Source organism: Cynara cardunculus, assembly GCF_001531365.2.
Source record: "Cynara cardunculus var. scolymus isolate 2C chromosome LG 1, CcrdV1, whole genome shotgun sequence".
Taxonomy (NCBI): domain Eukaryota; kingdom Viridiplantae; phylum Streptophyta; class Magnoliopsida; order Asterales; family Asteraceae; genus Cynara; species Cynara cardunculus.
The window spans coordinates 38,055,656-38,077,174 of NC_037528.1; the positions used below are offsets into that span (position 1 = coordinate 38,055,656).

The window sequence follows — 21,519 nt, forward strand, 5'->3', positions numbered from 1 at the left end:
ATCTAACCACTAGTTTAATTACAGGAAATTGAGGATGGATAATCAAATTGACGGGACTTGGCTAAGAACGATACCGAGAGGAATGAGTGAAGCCCCACAACTGCAACAAGAAGAGGAAAACACCATTAAGAATGTCCCATTTGCAACCTATGCTCATGAAGCACAAGGTTTAGAGTATTTATTACCTCAACATTCTTTAACTCGAACTCTTCACTGTGAGCAAGATGCTGATTTCCAAACGTATCACACGGTCCGCTAGTTCCCATTAACCTAATTGTATCAAAAGGAATTCAACCAAACGTAACCAAATGAGATGGTATGCACACTCAAAGAGTAGAGCTTCTCTTTTCATGAATACACTTGGCTTTGTGAGAAGTGTGCTGAATAAAAGGAAGTAGTAAAGAAAAAAACAGCTTACAAATCTCCATCCAAGCGTAAGGCGAAACTCCCCCCTCCCCCAAACGCTAGCAGATCATTTAAACACATGTAAAAGTACCGATTTGCACCTTCTCGAAAGCATGAGGCGAATTGTTAGCTCTTGAGAATAATTAACATACAAACATATATGATGTAACTGATACAGATGAACCCCAGCTTTCTGTACTAAAGCAAGGGGCTTAAGATCACGTCCAATTAGTATTTTGGTTCACAACGGGTGTTTGAAGTCTTGTATCAACTAAACATGGACCATCAAACCTATATACATACACACACACACACACACATATATATATATATATGTATGTATATATGTATGTATGTATATATGTAGGAACTAAGACCCTTACCGGTTGGTCTAAACAAAGTTGGTGGGCCATATAATGTTGTGAAAACGAAGGTTTGAAATGTCCCCTGCCAAGATAGTAGAAAGTGTAGAGTGTTGGAATGGATTAATAAACCGAAGAAAAAGTATAGTAACGTTATCAGGATACGAAAGAGCGCAGCTGTGTGCTTCTTTATAGTTTTAAGCAAAGTAACTTGCTTGATATTTCCTCTGTGGAGTAGGCGTCAACGGGCTATTTAGCAGCCCGCCAAATACAGCACCTTTAGTATCTCCAGTGATCTACGTAAAGAAAAGAATACAACCAGTGTCACATACGGGAAAAATATATTACAGTTTGAAGCTCTTCTCAACGAACTGATCTTACCAGCAAACAAGGACCAGGAAGATCACAACTGTTCCGAATAAGTGTGCGAAGTGATATGCCATGTTTCACGGTACTGCCCTTCATTTCAAAGAAAACGTGTTCTCACGTGTGTATATATATATATATATATATATATATATATATATATATCGACATTCCAATCACCACAACAAAATCGGCTTTACAAATATATCTAAATGTCCTAATAGACCGTTTTATATATAATACCAATTTTCTTATAGTGCTTGTTCTTGCATATTATNTATATATATATATATATATATATATATATATATATATATATATCGACATTCCAATCACCACAACAAAATCGGCTTTACAGGACTAAATGATATAATAAACTGTCAGGTTTATAAGACCAAACAAATATGTCTTATGTAAATGTATTACAATAAGATGTTAGGACGTATTTGGGCATCCTAACAAGTGTTTTAGGACACTTTTGAAATATAGCATCCTATAAACTTTCTTATGCCACATCTTTTTACGGGATATTTGTTTTATTTCAAAAACGTCCTATCAACTTATTGCAACATCTTTACATTGGACACACAGTTGTTTGGTCTCATAAACTAAAGTTGTACAATGCAGTCTATTAAGATATTTAGACATGTTTTGGCGTCCTGTTGAGTCGATCTTGCTGTAGTGAAATTACAACAAGGGATGGTTACCTATAAAGCAATACCCATCGGCAACCTTTCACTATATTGGGAAGACAAGATTGAAAAAACTGGTAGAGTTCCGGAGAAACGAAAACAGAATCAAGATTTTGGTCTGGGATGTACTTCTTTGGTGTCCGGAGATCAATGGCATCTTCAAACACTTCAGGACTGCTTATACTCCTTGCAGAGTTCTGATCTCCATTCTCTTCTTTAGGATCCCAAGCTTTTGATGTCCCACATTTAATACTCTTTAGTGATTGAGTTGGTTCAGTGTAATCCTCATTCTTTTTTGAAATGGACTCATTAGAGGGAAAAAAGAAGGACAGCATTGATGACATATAACTGTCATCCTTAAATGGTGATCTGGTCTACAAAAATCAATGAACCATTGTTACATATTAGCAATCTGTTGGAAGAACAGCAAAATCAAGATTCAAACTTCAGTCTCAATTACATGAATTATATTCAGAAAGAACATGCTTTTCTTGCATAACAGTGATTTCCTTTCTTTCTTTGCTTGTGTAGTAGATGCAGATGCACACAAAGACCAATTGATTTCTAAGCTACATTCATCAAGATTCTCAAAAACATAAATGGGATTTTGCAGATAAAACAATCTTCACACCAGAAGAAGCTGAATTGCATGTATCATAATAACCCAATTCCAAAAAGATGGCATAGATCATGGTTTGTTTCTTCTGGTACCAAATTAGAAAGCAATCAATGTACATATGAGAGATAGAGAGAGAGAGAGAGAGAGAGAGAGGGGGGGGGGGTTACCTGATCATGATCAGAAGATGTGGATGAAGGGGAAGAAGATGATGATGATGATGATGATGATGGAGAAGGAGGAGGAGAATGATCAGACAAGAAATGGGTTAGTTTTTTTTTCATTTTTTTCCATGAATGCATTGTGCGCAAGGAAACAGAGATCTGATGATTATGGATTTGGGAACCCTAAGATACAGAGCGAATGTAGGTGATGGTTGAGGTTAAGAGAAGTAGCGGTCCACCAAAGTCACGAATGTCTTGAGATAAAAAGCTTAAATAGGCTTTCTTTTTTACTTTTTCTTAAAATAGAAATCTCACATGGAAATGGAAATCCTCCAAAATGGTAATCTGTAAAACCCAATTTCAAATCCTTCCCAACAATTTTTCGCCCATGAACTATTTTCGCCACCATTTTTCTCATCACCCGCGAATTGATTTCTCTTCAGCAGCAAGAAATTTGATTCGATTTCCCCTGTATGAGGCAACCGATCTTGCACAATCACAAGGTTTCAAAAAGATTCGAACTTTTCTTTATTTCCTTAACTAGTGAACTTCTCTCGTTGGTTTTATTTGCAGTGCACTCCAACTGTTTGTTTTTTGGTCTCTATCAATTGTTGCTATTTTTCCCAAGTCCCTAACTCCTCAATGTGAATCATATGCCCATTATACTGACATAAAATTTATCATTTAATTTGATCAGGTATTGTGCCTAGGAACAGAGAAGCCATCAAGAAAGAGATTATAATCCAACACATGAAAATTTGCTCAAACTTGACACAACTAGAATGTATTTATTCCTGCATGGTCAAGAACAGCTACAATCAAGATTGTTTCATGATAAACCAGTTTGTCTCAGCCTGTTCATCCTTTTCTCATATAGATTATGCGATCCAAGCCTTTACCCAGATGGATGAACCAAATGTATTTGTGTACAATGCTGTTATTCGAGCTTGTGTTTGTTGTTTTGCCCCAGTTCAAGCTCTTCAGTTCTATCTAAAAATGTTGAGTGCTCAAGTTTATCCCACTAGCTATACATTTTCCTCTGTTATCAAAGGTTGTGCTTTAGTCGCCCAGTGCAGAATTGGAGAAGCTATTAATGGGCACATATGGAAGTTTGGGTTCAAATCTCATGTGTATGTTCAGACGGCTTTGATTGATTTCTATTCATGTTTGGGGAAGATCTTCGAATCAAGACTGGTGTTTGACGAAATGGTTGAAAGGGATGTTTTTGCCTGGACTTCGATGATATCAGTTCATGCACGGTCAGGAGATTTGGTTTCCGCTAGGAAACTGTTTGATGAAATGCCTGAAAGAAATTTTGCTTCATGGAACTCTTTGATCGATGGGTATGCTAGAATCAGGGATGTTGAATCCGCACAACTTTTGTTCAGCGAGATGCCCGTAAAAGACTTGATTTCATGGACAACTATGATCAATTGCTACTCACAAAACAAACTGTACGCAGAAGCATTAGTAACTTACAACAATATGACAACAAACGGTATTATCCCCGATGAAGTGACCATGGCAACCGTTATCTCATCCTGTGCCCATCTTGGTGCACTTGACCTTGGAAAGCAGATACATCTTCAAATTACGAAATCCCATATCAATCTTGATGTTTATATCGGGTCTGCACTGATTGATATGTATGCAAAATGTGGCAGCTTAGATCAATCTTTATTAGTGTTCTATAAGTTACCAGAAAAAAATCTCTTCTGTTGGAACTCAGTACTTGACGGGCTTGCATTACACGGTTACGCCAATGAAGCACTGAAAATGTTTAGTCATATGAAGAATGAGAATATAAAACCCAATGGCGTCACTTTTATCAGTGTCCTTGGTGCTTGCACACATGCAGGATTAGTCGAAGAGGGTCGCAGGTGTTTTCTGAGCATGGCTCGTGATTTTCTCATCTCTCCTGAAATTGAACATTACGGATGTATGGTTGATTTATTGTGCAAAGCGGGTCTCTTGGAAGATGCACTGCAAGTGATTAGGGAAATGAGAATGGAACCAAATTCGGTCATCTGGGGTGCGTTATTAGGTGGATGTAAACTTCAAAAGAACTTGGAAATGGCTCAAATTGCTGTTAGAAAGTTGATGATCCTGGAACCAGATAACAGTGGATATTACACACTTTTAGTAAACATGTTTGCTGAAGCAAATAGATGGAGTGAGGTGGCTAGAATAAGGGCAACTATGAAAGATCTTGGAGTAGAAAAAAAGAGGCCAGGGGCAAGTTGGATTGAGATAGAGGGAAAGATTCATCAGTTTTCAGCTTCTGACAAGTATCATGAATCTTCCAATGAAATTTACTTGGTGCTGGATAAATTATGTGGGTCGTTAGTAGCTGCGGCGTGTGGAGTTGAGTATGTTTTTGCTTCGTGACGATTAATTTACTCATTTTTAATTGATGATTGATGAAGCAGTAGCAACAAAGATGTGGGCAGTTGGATGATTAGAAGCAACATTTGAATATATGGATGGTGTTGGTGAAGAATTTAATGATTTAATTCCTTGGAAGGTAGGTTGTTGATACGTGGTTAAGTTGTTTGTAATGGTAATGGGATACAACAGGTTTCTTTGTTGGTACTTATAATACTTCCATACAATGATGCATGCAACTTGCAACCTCACTGCATTATTTCTGTCATCCAACATCCATCTCTCTCTCTCTCTCACACACATACACACGCATGTGACTTTGATATGTGCAGCTCAGTTGGTAAATGGGTGACACAACTTTTAAATACATGACAAGTCCTGAGTTTGATGCCAAACCTCCTCTGTTAGACACAATCGCTGAATGAGTCAAAAAATGTCCTTTCATATTAATATCCTTGTAGGTGGGTTTCGTGGTTAAGATTGTTGATAATTAACCATTTGACCAAATGAGATAAAAGAACATGTAAGAGGGGAGGGTTTGGTTAATTAATGTTTGCATCGGAAGTGATGTTTGGATTGGTAATGGAAACTCTTAGCAAAGAAACAAAAGAAAGGACAGGAGACATTATTCCATGCAAAGAAACTACAACACTACCATATGAACTGTCATTGCTACCTCCAACAACATAATCACTATCAACTAAACGACATCATACACATATATTATATATATATATATATATATATATATATACTCCCTCTCTCTCTCTCTCTCTATATATATATATATACATATATAGATATATGTATGTATATGTTGTGTATAATTGAATACTACTACTATCTCTCTCTCTCTCTCTCTATATATATAGATATATAGATATATGTATGTATATGTTGTGTATAATTGACTACTACTACTATCTGATAGGATGTTAAGGTCAAACCTTTTCAACTCGTTGGCCGTGTGTATACGCATTTCAAGAATAAATGTGTAATCTATATATGCATTGAATGGACTAAATTACAAAAATGATGGTTAATTAATAGACTTGTATTTTCACAAGTATTTTGGTGGGTATAATTAAATACAACCATTAGTTCATGGTGTTGGCATGTAGTATATGGTTTGATGGTATAATTAGATACAACCATTGAAGTTAATCACAGAAACATCCCATTGTTTTAGTTGAGAGATTCCTCTATATATATATATATATATATGATTTTGAAGATTTTAATATATTTCTTCAACATAGCAAGCTGATGAATATGGCGTGTGAGAGATTTTTGGAAATAATTAGTTGAGTCTATTTAATAGGTCCCTTTTTTATATGTCCCACGCATTCTTACCGGTTAAACAATTTTGTTTTTCAAATTTAATCAAGGGTCAAGATTCTATTTTTTTATTCTTTTAAATATAATTCATTCTCGTTTGAATCAACCTCTCTTTTTTTTCTCTCTCTATATATATATATACATATACATACTAAAAAAGTATTCGCACAATGCAGCAAGAAACATCTCGATTTTAATGTTATATTTTATTCTTTCTCTTTGTCGATATTATAACACGATTTTATACGTTTTTAAGAAAGCAATAATGATTTTATTTTTGAATAAAATATAAACTTGAAGATATCATAAAAATTTGAAAAAAAATACATCAATGTTAATATCAAATCAACTATTTAAAAGTTCTCAATTTTAATTTATTTTTTTATTATAATTTAATTTAAGTTTAATAATGAAATGATTTATTTTTAGTTTAATAATATAATATTTTATAAAGATAATAGTTAAGTATTATGTTAGAACTCAATTATTATCCTAATTATATTTTAGATTTTTTATATTTAAAATGAGATGTTTATCTTGTATTTGATTATGTTTATCTGCAGCTAATTACACGAATTCAGATATGGAGCTTTAATAAGTTATATTTATGCACAATCTACTTGTAATCTTGAGTTTTAAGTAATATGTATTAATAAATCGCATAAAAAGTGGCTTTTAAGAGGTTTTGTCAAATGCTTTATAATATAGTGTATATATATATATATATATATATATATATATATATATAGGGTTGGGTTCATGTGAGACCAAAGGTTTTTTGTGAGACCCATAAAACCAATTTATGTTCAGTGATCAACTTTATAAGCTAATGATCTAATGGTTTAAAGTTGCACGGTGACAATTTTGTGATTATTAAGAAGTCTCGTAACGTTTGTGAATGTTCAGGTTGTCAGATTGTAGATCTAATCCAAAGGTTGATAATTGATCTTATGGGTTTCACGAAAAACCCTTGATATAACATGATCCCAATTATATATATATATATATATATATATATTTTTGATGGGATTTAAGCAAACACATGATCTACACCATAAGAAGCTAAAAGTTGAAAGAGTTTAGTGATGGAGGTTGGTTGGTAAAAAAAAACTCACATAAAAGCAGCGTCAAATGCATTCGTTTCACGTGATGTGTTTCACATGCAGAGAATTTGTAAAGGGTGAAAAAAATCAAATCATGACGTTATCAATTTGAATTGTTACTTCATTTTGGATCTTATTTGTTTGAGTTAGATCGGATTAAGACCTCTTTATTTGAATCAGATAAAATCTTAATCTAACAAATAATGGACCAACTTGGACCGATAAGATTGATTACTTTTTATACATTCTGATAATCATTCATCTGGATGGTATACACATGTACATACAAGTAATTGCACTTGTTTCTTGGTTTTTATGCACGTGTGCATATTATTCACATGTGCATACTGAAAAAATTGCTTATGAATTACATGTATGCACATGTGCATAAGGCACTGATAAATTGTTACCAAGGTATTCCTTAATTTCATAATTTTATGATCATGATAAATGACGAAGGATCGCGTGAGAAGGAGAATTAATGTTAGAAACGCAAGAAGTGATCTAGAAGCTTGATCACCCTATAATTTCAAACCTACACATGAATCGTGCTTATACAGGGATTGATCCGGTGCATGATCCCATCATAATGTGCATCCAAAGACGGAGATCTCTTCTTATGCTTCTCAATGAAATCCAACCCTATATAGATACATATATATACATATATATACACACACACATATATATATATATACACACATATATAGGGGTCATTTGAACACTCCAAAATATGTGAGATCCGTGAGAGCCTCTCTAAGCCACTAATTTAAGATAATTAATTTTATTAATTAATGGGATAATTAAGCAGATTATTATCTTTATTTATTCAATCAAAATGAATGCATTTTTTTAGAAAATTTCATATTTATCTATTTCTCTCTCTACCTTTCTTTGTCCGATCTCCGTATTAACATACACAAACAACCTTAATAAATTGTTTAGTTTGGTGTTCACATTGTGGTTCAGAGGTGGTATGCTTAGATTTAGTTTGTATTCACAATCTATACCATGATTCTTAGATTTAGAGTGTGCTCGCAATGTGTTTACAAACTATAATGATATTTATAAGAAAGTGTTCACAATGTACTCACAAACTATAATACTATTTATAAGAAAATGTTCATCTTGAGTTCATATTCAAGTATGTTTCATGTGTAAGTGTATGTTCTTAAGAAATAAGAGATGAGAGAAAAAATATGAAAGAGAAGAGAGGAGAAATGAGAAAAAAAATAGGAGGGAGGAAAGAGGAGAGAGAGAGGGGGGAAGAGGTTTTTAATTTATTTTATTTTAGATTTTATTTTTCATTTATTTTTTATGGTTTAAATTGGATTTCGTAAATCTCATAAATTAACAAGTTTTTTAAAAGAATATATATATATATATATATATATTAAAAACTTATAAAATATTGAAATTTATTTCAAGTTGGACATTAATATTTATAAATACAACTAAAAAACTTGGTTACTATTTATTAATTTAGTCATATTATATGTTTATTCACATATATCAAACAAACAACAATGCTTATGTGACAAAGTAACCAAATATAATAATGAAATGATAGAACTGTTATTTATTAAGATACTTTTATGCATTTCGATTTAAAAACATGACCCTCCAAAAAGAACATGATAACATTTAAAGAGAATGAAACCTAAAACAAGATACCCATGGAGGAATTGAATACATTAGTAAATTCCATTATTAACCTTCGATGAATAGCACATAAATCGAATATGTTGGATTGGTAGTGCATATATTTGATCATAAATGTGTACACCAATTCGTACTGACATCTTAAATAGCTGCCATTGGGTATTTTAATATCTACTCGTGTACATACTTTGATTTTCAAATGCCTTCATTTTGATCTAAACCTACTTGATTTAATTGATCTGGATGCACCGCATTAGTGTTGTTATTCAATTATGATTAATCCAAAGATGAAGATCCCTTGTTACCTTTCTCAAATAACTTTCATTCTCACAGAAACTCTACCCTTCTTTTTTCACCACTCATCTTTTATAATGCACTTTACTTGTCAACAAAAAACTTATTCATTAATTTTGAAAGTAAGAAGTTGTTTACCTAAATGTTTACCTGGTAAGTGCTTACCGATATGAGTTAACACTATAATTCATTTTGATGCTTAAGATTTTAGTACATCAAAACGTATTGAGTGCAACAATTTGCTGGGCAAACGCTTACATGGGTAAGAGTCGTCATCTTCACCTACCGGGTAAGACTCTTCATCCCTCTTACCCAATAAGATTCTTGACCCTGTCATGTTTATCCAATAAAATTTTTTATCCGATAAACACTTATCAAATAAACATTTAATAAAGAGCCCTAAATTACATTATACTTGTTTCAATGGTTGAAGGTTTTGTGGATTTGGACCTTGACAAGACATACCCCCGCTCCTGCCTCTATTTACAGAATCTTTTGAATTATGTAAACAAGACACTTTCTTGTTGCTTTTTACAAAAATAATTTTAAAATAACACTACCATCCACCCAACAAATATACCTTTACTCTAATATGAATCATATATATATATATATATATATAATATTAGATACAGATCTTTTTAAAGATTAGATGATGCCTCTCTCTGCACATCCAACATCCTCCTCATAAAGTCAGAAAAAGATAACCAAAATTTTCACTCAAGAATCAATCACTTTACCAACCCCATCAAATCTCTTCCAAATTCCAATATGATTTTTAAAACCATATATATCAACAAGATGTCTTCCCCCGTAAAACCCTTCTTCTCCCTTCTCTTCTTGCTTTTGTTTCTCTTCATCATTCCACTGCTTCAATCTGCCCCTGACAACTCCAACTTAGTATACAAAGGATGTGCAAAGCAACCTTTGCAGGATCCCAATGGGGTCTACTCATCTGCCCTTTCTGCCATTTTTGGTACATTGATTCAACAATCTTCAAAAGCGAAGTTCTTCAAGACCACATCTGGAAGTGGGCAAGCTTCAGTCTCTGGTCTTTTTCAATGCAGAGGGGATCTCACTAATCTTGATTGCTACAACTGTGTCAGCAGGCTCCCAATCTTGATGGACAAACTCTGTGGCAAGACTGTGGCTGCAAGAATCCAGCTTCTGGGTTGTTACATGCTTTATGAAGTCTCTGGGTTCGCTCAAATCTCAGGAATGGAGATGCTTTACAAGACCTGTGGGTCGACTAATGCTGGTGGAAGTGGGTTTGAAGAGAGAAGGGACTCTGCATTTACGACTTTGGAGAGTGGAGTTGGGAGTGGAAATGGTGGATTTTACACCACAAGTTATGAATCTTTATATGTTTTGGGGCAATGCCAAGGTGATTTAGGAACTTCTGATTGTGGAGATTGTGTGAAAAATGCAGTCCAGAGAGCTCAAGTCGAATGTGGAAGCTCCATTTCAGGACAAATCTATCTCCATAGATGCTTCATTAGTTACAGTTACTACCCAAATGGGACACCAAACCCAGAGAAATCATCATCTTCTTCATACTCTTCATCTTCATCTTCATCTTCATCTTCATCTTCTTCAGGTATGTCTGATCAAGAAACCATCAATCATCTTATCTATCAGCCATGGATCTTGATTTCTTGATCTTATCTGAAGCTGGGTGATGTGGGTTTGTAGGGACAGGGACAAATGCAGGGAAAACAGTGGCAATTATCTTGGGAGGGGCAGCAGGAGTTGGATTCATAGTGATATGTATACTGTTTGCTAAGAACTTAGCAAAGAAACATGATGGTGAGTAACCTAAACTTGAATGTTCTGAATGGTTAAGCCCACTAATGTTGCTATTCTTCTTGTTTTTGGATCAGATTACTGAAAGGAGAGTCTGCAAATTCTCCAAAGAACCAAAGATCCAATTTTTGAGGTGGGTTCTTTCATTGGTCTTTTGCAAATCCACAAGGCAAAGAGGTGTAATTTTTGGTATATTTACAAGGAAATGGAATGAATGGTGGAAAAGATGTAATGTTTTAATTTGTGTTGTGAGTGAGACCTTGGCTTAAAGCCAAAGCCAATGCCAATGCCATGTTGCTTTCCATCTACTTCTCCAATTTTGCCAACTTTTATATCATATCTATGAAAAATATTAGATGGGAAATGAGGTACAAAGATGCTTCATACCCATTTGAGCTTGAATTCTTTCTTATAATAACTAATAAATCATGGGTTCGGGTGCCAACGGACGGGTTGATATGTGCGTGAAAAGATTTGTATTCGAGTCTTTCTAGAAGTAACAACGAAAAGCGTTTTCGTAGTGCAACCATGAGTGTGTGTTTGTTTGTTGGGGTGTCGTCTTTGTTATTTTGTTGTACTATGAGTTCACAAATACGATAACAGTGTCCTCTTCGTTATGGTATTATTGAAGTGTCTTGAATCAAATTGTAAGTTACACGGACATAAATGGACGGATGAGAGTGAGTAGGCAGGTGAAAAAAATGATGGAAGGTTTTAGGGTTTCAATTTTATGTATGTAGTTTAGTAATTGTCCGATGCCCTTGGTTTTTGTTCAAAATTTCATATTTTTGTAGGGTTTTTTTTACCGACTCTTCAAATTAACAACACAAGTTCAACCAAGAATTGAAATCTGTATTTTGTTCAAGCATAAATTTCATATTTTTCACTGAAAAATGACATCAATTGTTCATTCTCCAATTTGTAATTGAATGTGACATTTCTACATTAAGAAGTTACACAACTAGTATGTCAAAATATGTATTTTATCTATTATTAAGATACACTTTAGGTGACAAGTAACAACTTTTTGTGGCCAAAATACGATTTTATAACCTTTGGTACATGGGACAAAACTCACTGTCCCTTGTTTGGCGCAACATGGGACAGAACAAGAACTCACTGTCTCACGTTTGGCGCGACATGGGACAGGAACAAAATAGGACAACATAAGACAAAAGATGTTTTTTCTTGTTCCACCAAAATAGGTGGAACAAGATAAGACAAGAATGAGACATAAACTAAAATATTACTAATCTACCATAGTTTGATATATAACCTTAATATGATATTTGTTTTAATGATCATCACCGCTAGTTTCGGCTGCCATAAACTAAAATATGGTATTTACTTTATTTTTGTTAATTATAATTATTATATAATATTAAAAATCATTAAATAACTATTGGGGGTAGTTTGTATAGTTCTGTCACGTCCAGTTCTAGTCGTACCAAACACCAGACATACTCATGTTATGTCCAGTCTTGTCCCATCCAGTCATGTCCAGTCCAGTCTTGTCCTCTTGTCCTGTCCTGTACTGTCATGTCCAGTTCTATCATGTCCAATTATGTCTACGTACCAAACTCTACCTTAGGGCTAAGTGGTGACTAAGGAGCAATTTACTAAACGCTTATTTGGTAAATGTTTACCGGGTCCCTTCATTTCTTCAATAAATATGACAAAGATTGAGAATCTTACCCGATAAGAATGATAACAAGGACCGAGGGTCTTACCTCTTACCTAGTAATCGCTTGTTGGGTAAACGTGTTCTATAAGATGACAAGTTCAGTGAAAGTGTTGACTCTTACCGAGTAAACATTGGATAAACGGCCCCTAAAAGGTCATAGTATATCAAAATAATAGAAAATTTATCATTTTATAAGCTCCATGGACATTTTTGCAAGTTTTCGAAACTTAAAAAAACGTTCATAGGAAAAGAAAAAGATGTAGGCCATCAGGTTGCTGGGTGTCGTCGACCCACCTTTAAAGATGGAAATTTGACCTGTTGTCTTACCTACAAAGTACATGGACCGGTGTTTAGAACATGCATCCACATTTTCCTCACTGGGTGGGACACTCTACATGTACTATGGGGGTGTTTGAGATTGCTTATTTGAAACAACTTATGTTTTTCTACAAAAGCACTTATTAAATTATTATAAGTTAGAAATGATTTAACTTCTTCAAAAACTTCTTATTACCGGTTTGATACCGGTATAAATTGTTTATCCAAACACTCAAAAATGTTTATTATCAATACCACACTGAAATAAATCAATAAATTGTTTTATAAACAATCCCAAACACCTCCTATGTTTATATCTTTGTATAATGGTTGTTATTTGGATTGTCAATGTCATGAGCAATGATAAAACGAACCATAACATTTGAGCAATTTGGTTACCAACAGCTGAAAATCAATTATTTAAAATGCTAAAAAATGATTTCTACGATTTGTCAAAAAAATAAATAATTATTATTTCTTTTGACAAACACATCTAAAAAGTAAATAATCAGATGATTCCGTTTGAACATTGTGTCATAATATTTATTAGATAAAAAGTATTGCCTAATTATTATGTTTACGTATTATTCTATGTTATATCTAAACGTAATAATAACCTTAGAATAATTTATTATAAAAATGTCCCTAGTCAAGTATTAATTTGGGTTTAGGTTGAATCAATATAGCACAACAAGTATATGGAGGGATGTACATAGAGATATATAATCCACATATGGGTACCAGATGGAATCTTGCATATTGGACGTGACTTGCTATGAGAACGTATAATTGGATTTCATATGAGTGTCATAGATGTTTCTCATGTGGTCGTTGTACATATAATCCGTTGACTTGACATTATGGAGTTTGCACTGTGCTAGTGGTGTACTTTGATAATTGATTTTAATCATTCCGTAACTGGGTGACAGAATAATTGTTAGGTATATCGTATATCACTTAGTAGTACTAGCATAGATCAAAATAGGATAAGTTCCTCTTGAATGACAAGAGTGATATTTTTGGGCCCCTCGATTGAATAGTAATAAGAAAGTGCATACATGTTTAGATAGTCAATATGAAATACTAATATCTGTCTTATCAGTATATTTTGGAATCGAGAAACTAAAGGTCGGACATAACGAGGATGACACATCCATGCCTCATCATGCTCAATTTGGATAACTGCACAAGGGAACATAAATGTGTACGCTGATCACACAGTTTGATGATTAGTTGACTCACCAACTTTATGATTTGGATAACGATAATGTATTGCTGGATATTGCTCTTCGTTTATAATTATTGTCAATATGATAAAGTCCTAATGAGGCACACGCATAAAATGTATATTTGAATAAAGAGAATAAATAATTAAAATATTTAATTATTATATATTATCCGATTTTATCTGATTAAATCAAATTGCTAGCTTGTTTGACTGAAATAGGATTGACAAGTAGTGACTTGTCAATATATTATATTTGTGTAAATGACATGCATGCTTTTAGAAGATATGAGATCTAAAAACATGTGTCACTCTTCCTCCGGTAGTAAGCTATAATACATGTTTATTATAGTACCATCATTAAACTAGTATAAATAGAGATCATGTGAGACAATGGTTGATAAGAGAATAGAAGAAAGCTAGTTGCAAGAATTGTTCATACGATCAATTCTTTCTCTTTCTATATATTTCACAAGCTATTCTGTATCTAGCATTCGGGAAGGAAAATGAACTCCACTTTTGGCGTCATCGGGATTCAATGCATTTGCGCAGATACCATGGAGGCAACGAGCTGAGTTCGTTGGCTTAGATTCAGATACGACATCAAAGGGTTGTTGCTCGTTTTAGTAAAACTTTGAAAAACTATCCTAATCTGTTTCGTATAAATTCTTAGAGGAATACGATTATTTTCCACTGAGTTTATGAATCTCGTATTCCGGCATAAAAAAATAAAATAGGCATTTACATCTAATATCCGGTGGTGTTTTTTTCTCTATGCCGAGTGTATTGTCGATATTATGAATTTAAGAGTAAATTACAATTTTGGTCCTTGTGTTGGGATGGGCATTGGGGTCCCCGCTCCATCCCTTCGCCTAATTACGCATATGCTGCAATTTTTTTTTTTTGGATATTATTCAATATGCTTTGATTTGTTTAGGTGGACGTGGACACATGGTATTATTGTTATCGATAATGTTTTTTGTATTAAATTAAGTTCATTTTAGTTTTGGGTTTATCATGTGGTGTTGTGATTTTGTTTACATATGAACATTTGATACTCCATAAAAACAAATTTTTGAAAATATGAGATTTAAACATGGACTATTTTGGATCGCATGCGATGTTTAACACATTTGATTTAAAATATCTCACATAAACGGGAAAAAAATCCCCAATTCCCCGTTAGGGACGGGGATGAAGATGCGATCATAATCCCCAGCAGGGACAGTGATCGTGACGAGGTCCCTGCCCTATTCCCATGCCTATAGGCGTTCACCATGGTCTACAATTCCTTTCGGATTTGGTTTTTTCCCCCCGATTAACTTGGATATCCAACCCGCTATGCGAGCCAAATAATCCTAGGCGACCACCTGCTTTGCAGATTGCCCGGAGTCACCGCATTTGAACCTCCATGGCCACAAAGGGATCTTTATTCTTCCTTGGATTTGAACCTGAGACATTCTGGTACTTTTAACCTTTGAAGCCAAGCTCAAACCAATCAGACACCACCCTTATGGTTTCGGATTTGGTCTTTCTAACTAAGTCCCTTAAAAAAAGCCCATTAACTCGAGAAAATTTTGGTCTTCTTTACCCATTTGTCCAACTTTTTATTAAAAATTAAAAATATATATTAATAATTATTATAGGGTGTATTCAAGTATGAAGCACACATATTTTTGAGTACCCAAGATTCGATCTTGGACTTCGAATAATTTTAACTAATTGATGAAATAAGGGTTGTTTGCCTAAATATTTAGCGGTAAGTGCTTACTGATATGAGTCAACGCTATAATTTATTTTGATGCATAAGATTTTAGTACATCAAAACATATCGAATGCAACAATTTACCTAGCAAGCGCTTACCTGAGTAAGAGTCGTCATCTTTACTTACTCAGTAAGACTCTTCATCTTTCTCATCGCTCATATCCGATAAAATTCTTGGCCTTGTCATGTTCATCCGATGAGGAAATTTATCCCATGAGAAGTGGGATCTACGGCCTTTTCATGGAGACCCCCGCGAAAAAGCAGAAAAGAGTTGCAAAGTCAGTCACAGGTTCACAAAGGGGGAGGGAAACTGAAAACTTGATCACTGAATATGCAGAAAAGAATCAATCCAAAAATTAATCAACAAATACTAAACCTCTCTTTATATATTGTAAACATGAGAATGGCAGGTTCAGAGTGTTCTCAACTTCTAGTGATTTTGAGATAACATCATTCAGAACCATATCCTGTGAACTGCTGTTCCTAAAACCCCTAGAAACCACAAGGGATGCATTACAAACCCAAGGAACATGGACCATAAACGCCGAACCCGAAATACTTCCATCACCATCTAATATCACCTTTTTGTATGCCTTGCATACTTGAGACACATACTTACCCATTGGTAGTTTAGATTCATCCGACATATCAGTATCTGAATGAAGATTTACTACTACTGTTCCGTGCTCAGGATGAAGCCTTTCTCCGAGGGCTTTGAGAAACATGGAATCCGGGTCCCACAACTTTTGTGGGAAAATATCGTCACCATCATACGCATCTACAAAGACCATGTCATAAATGTCACTACTTTCTGTGATGAACTGTTCGGCATCTGATTCATATAGGAGCAACCTCTCGTGAATGCCTTTCCACAATACTTCATCTGTAAGATTTGGTTTAGAGTTTACACGCTCCCCACATCGTTTCACAATGGAGTAAGCTGGAAAACCCATTGCTTGGGTTGATGCAGAAATAACTACGGGATCAATTTCTACTATGTGGATCATGGCACCTGTCAAAAGTTTACATCAGATTGGCTGAAACTATATGTGAAACTCGTCAAAGTCATTGAAACTTGGCCACATCTTTCTATGAACATTATACATATGCAACAGGAGCAAGTCTTAACTTTTTGAAAAGGATGCCCAGAAACTGAAATTACAAACCAATCAATTGTACCACCAAAATGAGAAACAGAATATTCCTACTACCACACAGGGACACCCATTAGGATGCGTTTGGTACACAAATGGGACTGGACTTGACAGGTGAGAGTGAGGTAGGCAGGTGAAAGAATTGTACAAGCTTTTAATTTGACATGAGTAGTTTTAGAGTTTTAATTTGACATGGGTAGTTTAGTAATTAACCAATCTTATTCCATCTCCCTAATTTTTGTTCCTTGCGGAGTTGCGGTTGATGAGTCTATTGGTCTTTGTGAATTGTGATTATAGCGTACTGTTGGATCCAGATAAAAAGATAAAATTTATTACTTTCAAAGTAGCAGCAGTATCATGCTCAAGGGGCCTACTATCTTCAAGTAATTGGTGGTGAATTTATAAGTTGACGAAATAAATCTAAAAGGAAAATTTATCATACTACAAAACCCTAGAAAGCAATATAATATTTATACTAGAACGGCACCCGTGCAATGCATCGAGACACATCTTGATTTCAATGTTTTGTTTTATTCCTTTTTTATGTCAATATAATATGGTTTTATGTGGTTTTGAGAAAGCGATAATGTTTTTATTTTTGAATAAAAAATATAAATTTGAAAATATCATAAATTTTTGAAAAAAAAATATAGATATCAGTATCAAATTAATCTTATTAAAAGTTCTTGTGTTTTGGTGTAATTTCCTTAATTCAATTTTTTTAATTAGAATTTAATTTAGATTTACTAACAAAAAAAATTTAATTTAGGTTTAATAATATAATTTTTTATAAAGACAATAACTAAGTATTCTGTTAAAACTCAACGATTATCCTAATTATATTTTAGATTTTTTATATTTAAAATGAGATGTTTATCCAATATTTGATTATGTTTATCTGCAGTTAGTTACATGAAATTCAAATATGGAGCTTTAATAAGTTGTACTTATGCATAACTTACTTGTAATCTTAAATTTTAAGTAATATGTATCAATAAACAGTATTTCGTGCATAAGAAATGGTCTTTAAGTGTTTTTGTCAAATGCTTTATAATATAGTATAGATATCTAACCTGGAATTTTAGAAGCCAAAAACAACGGTAAGCTTCCACCACCATGACCTATGCATAAAACCTTCATAGTATTCTTCCCATATGCAGAGCTTTTCAGATCATAATTACATGAGAGGGAAGACAGTCCGGCAGATACCATACTCTTTAGATCTGCAATAGATACTACAAGATTAAAGGCAGACTTAAGAAGAGGATAGTCGAAGTTAGAATGCATATAAAGGATGTTCCATGGCAGAGAGGGAGAAAAACACGGTTATATGCATTATCATACAGAATATCTTAAACATGTTAAGAATATGAAGACAAGAAAGAACAGATATCATAGAAAATTACAGACCTTACTGGGATTTGAGTACTGACCTCCACTGAAAATGTCAAAATTTTTAAGGAGACACTATATAACAGAAAGAGGTAGCTGAAAACTCGAAGATATTAGTGCAGTTGCACGAAGTAGTACTTAAAACGGCGTCACTTCAATGACAATTCAAAAGCTGCAAGGATACGGCAACAACTAGCATAACGTTACACAAGGCCCATAACATTACGCCTCCATCCACCATCAGATTATGCGTAAAGAAATTTTTGAGTGAAAACATTAACAATGTAATTGGTGATTAGAGCTTCAAAACAAACCCTAAAAGTTGAAGTGGAGTAACATTATGCCGTTGATCATTATAGATTTGTTAACAAAAGCACAATCTTTATGCCATTCATAGTACCGTAACCGTATGCCTCTTAGAAAAAGGTTAAAATGATGTTTTGTGTACTGTGCGGGGAATGCAGCATAAATCTTTTGTAGAAAAAAATCTTTAGGTTTGGAGCTATTGAGCCTTCTCTTACGTGTGCAGAAATCTTCTAAAAACAACCAACCAGCAAATGGCATGGAAGAAGTAAGTACCAAATACACGAGTCTAACCCATTAACAGTGGACATCAATAGAGAGGCCAAAACAATAAGAAACTCACCACAAATGCATTGTCCTCAAGTGATGTGCTCCCTCATTCCCATAAAAAAAGAACATTTTTCATTTTAGGTTCCCCCAAAAAGCTACATTTAATTTTTGGGTAAATTGTTAATCCTGCTTTACTTTTTTAAGCGTTGCTACCAATTACTTAATATTAGTAACATTAACCTTAGCCCACAAGTTTCCATGATTTGTCCTTATTAATCGTATTCATTTGATCAATAGTAAAACATTTCTATGCAAATTGTACCGGGACAGGGGAGCATAATATTAAGGAAAAACAGAGGCAGCATATCATTAAGGAAAAGTATTGCAGCAACTAAAGGTAGCTTTGATGAAAAATTAGAAATTACATGGAACAGCCAAACAATGTGCTTCCTGCCTTAAGAATAGAGATCCAGGATCTGATTCCTTATAAGCAGCCATTACTTTCGCTGTGCTTTGGCGGGTATCTTCATTAAAGCGAAGTGTACGCCACTGATACCCAAGAATTCTGAAGGCCACATTCTGTTCACCTCCTGGATGTAGCTCTGCATACCGTTGCCGAAGCCAATTTTCTGTTTTGTACCAGTGACTTTCATTCTGCATCAATTGAGAACAAATGAAAATTTTGAACAAAAAAGTTACATAACACTATAACACATGACCGCAAACTTTAAATACAAATAATGTACCCCTTATCTTATTCAAGTCAGCTAGAGTGAGAATGCATGGTCTCCTTAATTATAATTAATGGTGAATTGGTACTGTTATTCATCTCTATGTCCCATTGAGAACCCTAAGATATTTAACAGTTCAAGGAAAACATTAGTAAACAAGTAACAAGTTCCACATAGTTCATGTAAAAGATGGAGACCTCAATAAGCTTCACAATTTTGAAGCCAACTCTGACTCATTAGGCATGCCCTTAATGACCGGCATTCAAAATTTTGTACAGTACATTTCACGCTCAGTTTAGTCCAAAGCAAACTTTTGAGTTTTCCTAAGCTTTAAGATGTGGTTCAGATCAGAGCTATAAAACAAGAACCAGGTTCAAGTAATAAATCCATAGCTCTGGAAAGCTTGGCAACTTAAAGTGATGCATTTTGGCTCCACTGGAGAACCATAAAACTCTAAAACAGCTAAAAATTTCTTATGTCCGCAAAAGAGATCGCTAATCCAGTAATTTTGAATAACAACTGGTGTGGATTTTTTAGCAAATGACACCAACATCACTTTGCCGGCAATACTTGGCATGAAGCTTAATATACTTGTCATTTTCTACTAAACATGTCAAATTTTGGAGTTGAATTGCAATTATTTGAAATCCCACTCCAAAATGTAACTCCTTTTGAGGGAATGGAGGAAGTATAACTCATTGCATAACTTCAAATCTCTAACCACATGGCACGTTTAACATGAAAGAGAGAGTGAGAGAATACTGGTCTGGAAGAATGAGAAGCTACGACAGAAACGACACCGTTTCCTTTGTCAGAAATAGAACGGAACACGGTGTTATCATCGGAGTCGCCGTTGCCCCACCATTCCGAAGCATAAAACCAATCGCCTTCGTCTTCAATACGACGCGGATTCGAGGTAGTGAACCTCCGGAGGTAGTTTGATGCTAACTTCAGTCTATTTCTCTTCAAAATCATCATCATCATGGTCTAGTAACTGGTCGGATTTGGGGGAAATGTAAAACCCTAAACCCCCAGAAACAGTCTAAGGTTAATTATTTTTTTATTCATTGCCACGAAGATTATACTCATTGCTTTAATCAAAGTTTTCAATGCTACTTTAAAAAAAAAAATTATTATAGCACTGTTTTTCTTTATTACACCAATGTATTTTTAAATTATTTTTTTATTAAGGCATCGTATTTTGAAAAAGATAACTATCTATTACTTTTTAAACCAGTTAATCTCTTGATTTTTTTTTGCTTGTGTGGCTTTATAAGGTGATGTGGATGACAAATCATTTTGATAATTTAATTAAAATAAAAATAAAAACTTATTTCAAACTATTATTAATGATTTTCATTTTTCATTACTGTGATTTAAAACAACATTTAATTATTTTTGACTTTTTCTTATTAAGTTACATGCAATGAAATATTATAGAGTAAAATATTTCTTAAATAAATATGCTACATCGTTTTCGAGATATA

The 21,519-nt window shown here is 34.1% G+C and overlaps 4 protein-coding genes across 5 annotated transcripts; 2 read left to right on the plus strand and 2 right to left on the minus strand.

Moving 5' to 3' along the window:
- Nucleotides 1–32: 32 nt before the first annotated feature.
- LOC112509676 (oxidation resistance protein 1-like) lies at nucleotides 33–2,845 on the minus strand. 2 transcript variants are annotated; one of them, XM_025114772.1, is made up of 8 exons: nucleotides 2,612–2,845; nucleotides 1,841–2,199; nucleotides 1,149–1,221; nucleotides 983–1,063; nucleotides 789–852; nucleotides 419–506; nucleotides 186–270; nucleotides 33–100 (listed from the first exon to the last, which is right to left on the minus strand). In XM_025114772.1, the coding sequence occupies exons 1-8, from the start codon at nucleotides 2,741–2,743 to the stop codon at nucleotides 62–64; spliced, it is 921 nt and encodes a 306-aa protein (XP_024970540.1). In that variant the 5' UTR covers nucleotides 2,744–2,845; the 3' UTR covers nucleotides 33–61. The 2 variants fall into 2 exon arrangements, with proteins under 2 accessions (XP_024970540.1, XP_024970532.1); XM_025114764.1 differs by having other exon boundaries at nucleotides 46–270.
- A 97-nt stretch (nucleotides 2,846–2,942) lies between these two features.
- Nucleotides 2,943–5,224, plus strand: LOC112509654 (pentatricopeptide repeat-containing protein At1g06143). The gene is made up of 2 exons (XM_025114732.1): nucleotides 2,943–3,108; nucleotides 3,303–5,224. Exons 1-2 carry the CDS (start codon nucleotides 2,943–2,945, stop codon nucleotides 4,991–4,993), a joined length of 1,857 nt encoding a protein of 618 aa, XP_024970500.1. The 3' UTR covers nucleotides 4,994–5,224.
- A 4,860-nt stretch (nucleotides 5,225–10,084) lies between these two features.
- On the plus strand, nucleotides 10,085–11,498 carry LOC112519845 (cysteine-rich repeat secretory protein 3-like). Its single transcript, XM_025128151.1, has 3 exons — nucleotides 10,085–10,984; nucleotides 11,080–11,193; nucleotides 11,268–11,498. The coding sequence occupies exons 1-3, from the start codon at nucleotides 10,159–10,161 to the stop codon at nucleotides 11,273–11,275; spliced, it is 948 nt and encodes a 315-aa protein (XP_024983919.1). The 5' UTR covers nucleotides 10,085–10,158; the 3' UTR covers nucleotides 11,276–11,498.
- Nucleotides 11,499–16,538: 5,040 nt separating this feature from the next.
- On the minus strand, nucleotides 16,539–21,098 carry LOC112505665. Its single transcript, XM_025109566.1, has 4 exons — nucleotides 20,795–21,098; nucleotides 19,727–19,955; nucleotides 18,410–18,559; nucleotides 16,539–17,194 (listed from the first exon to the last, which is right to left on the minus strand). The coding sequence occupies exons 1-4, from the start codon at nucleotides 21,014–21,016 to the stop codon at nucleotides 16,539–16,541; spliced, it is 1,257 nt and encodes a 418-aa protein (XP_024965334.1). The 5' UTR covers nucleotides 21,017–21,098.
- Nucleotides 21,099–21,519: the final 421 nt, after the last annotated feature.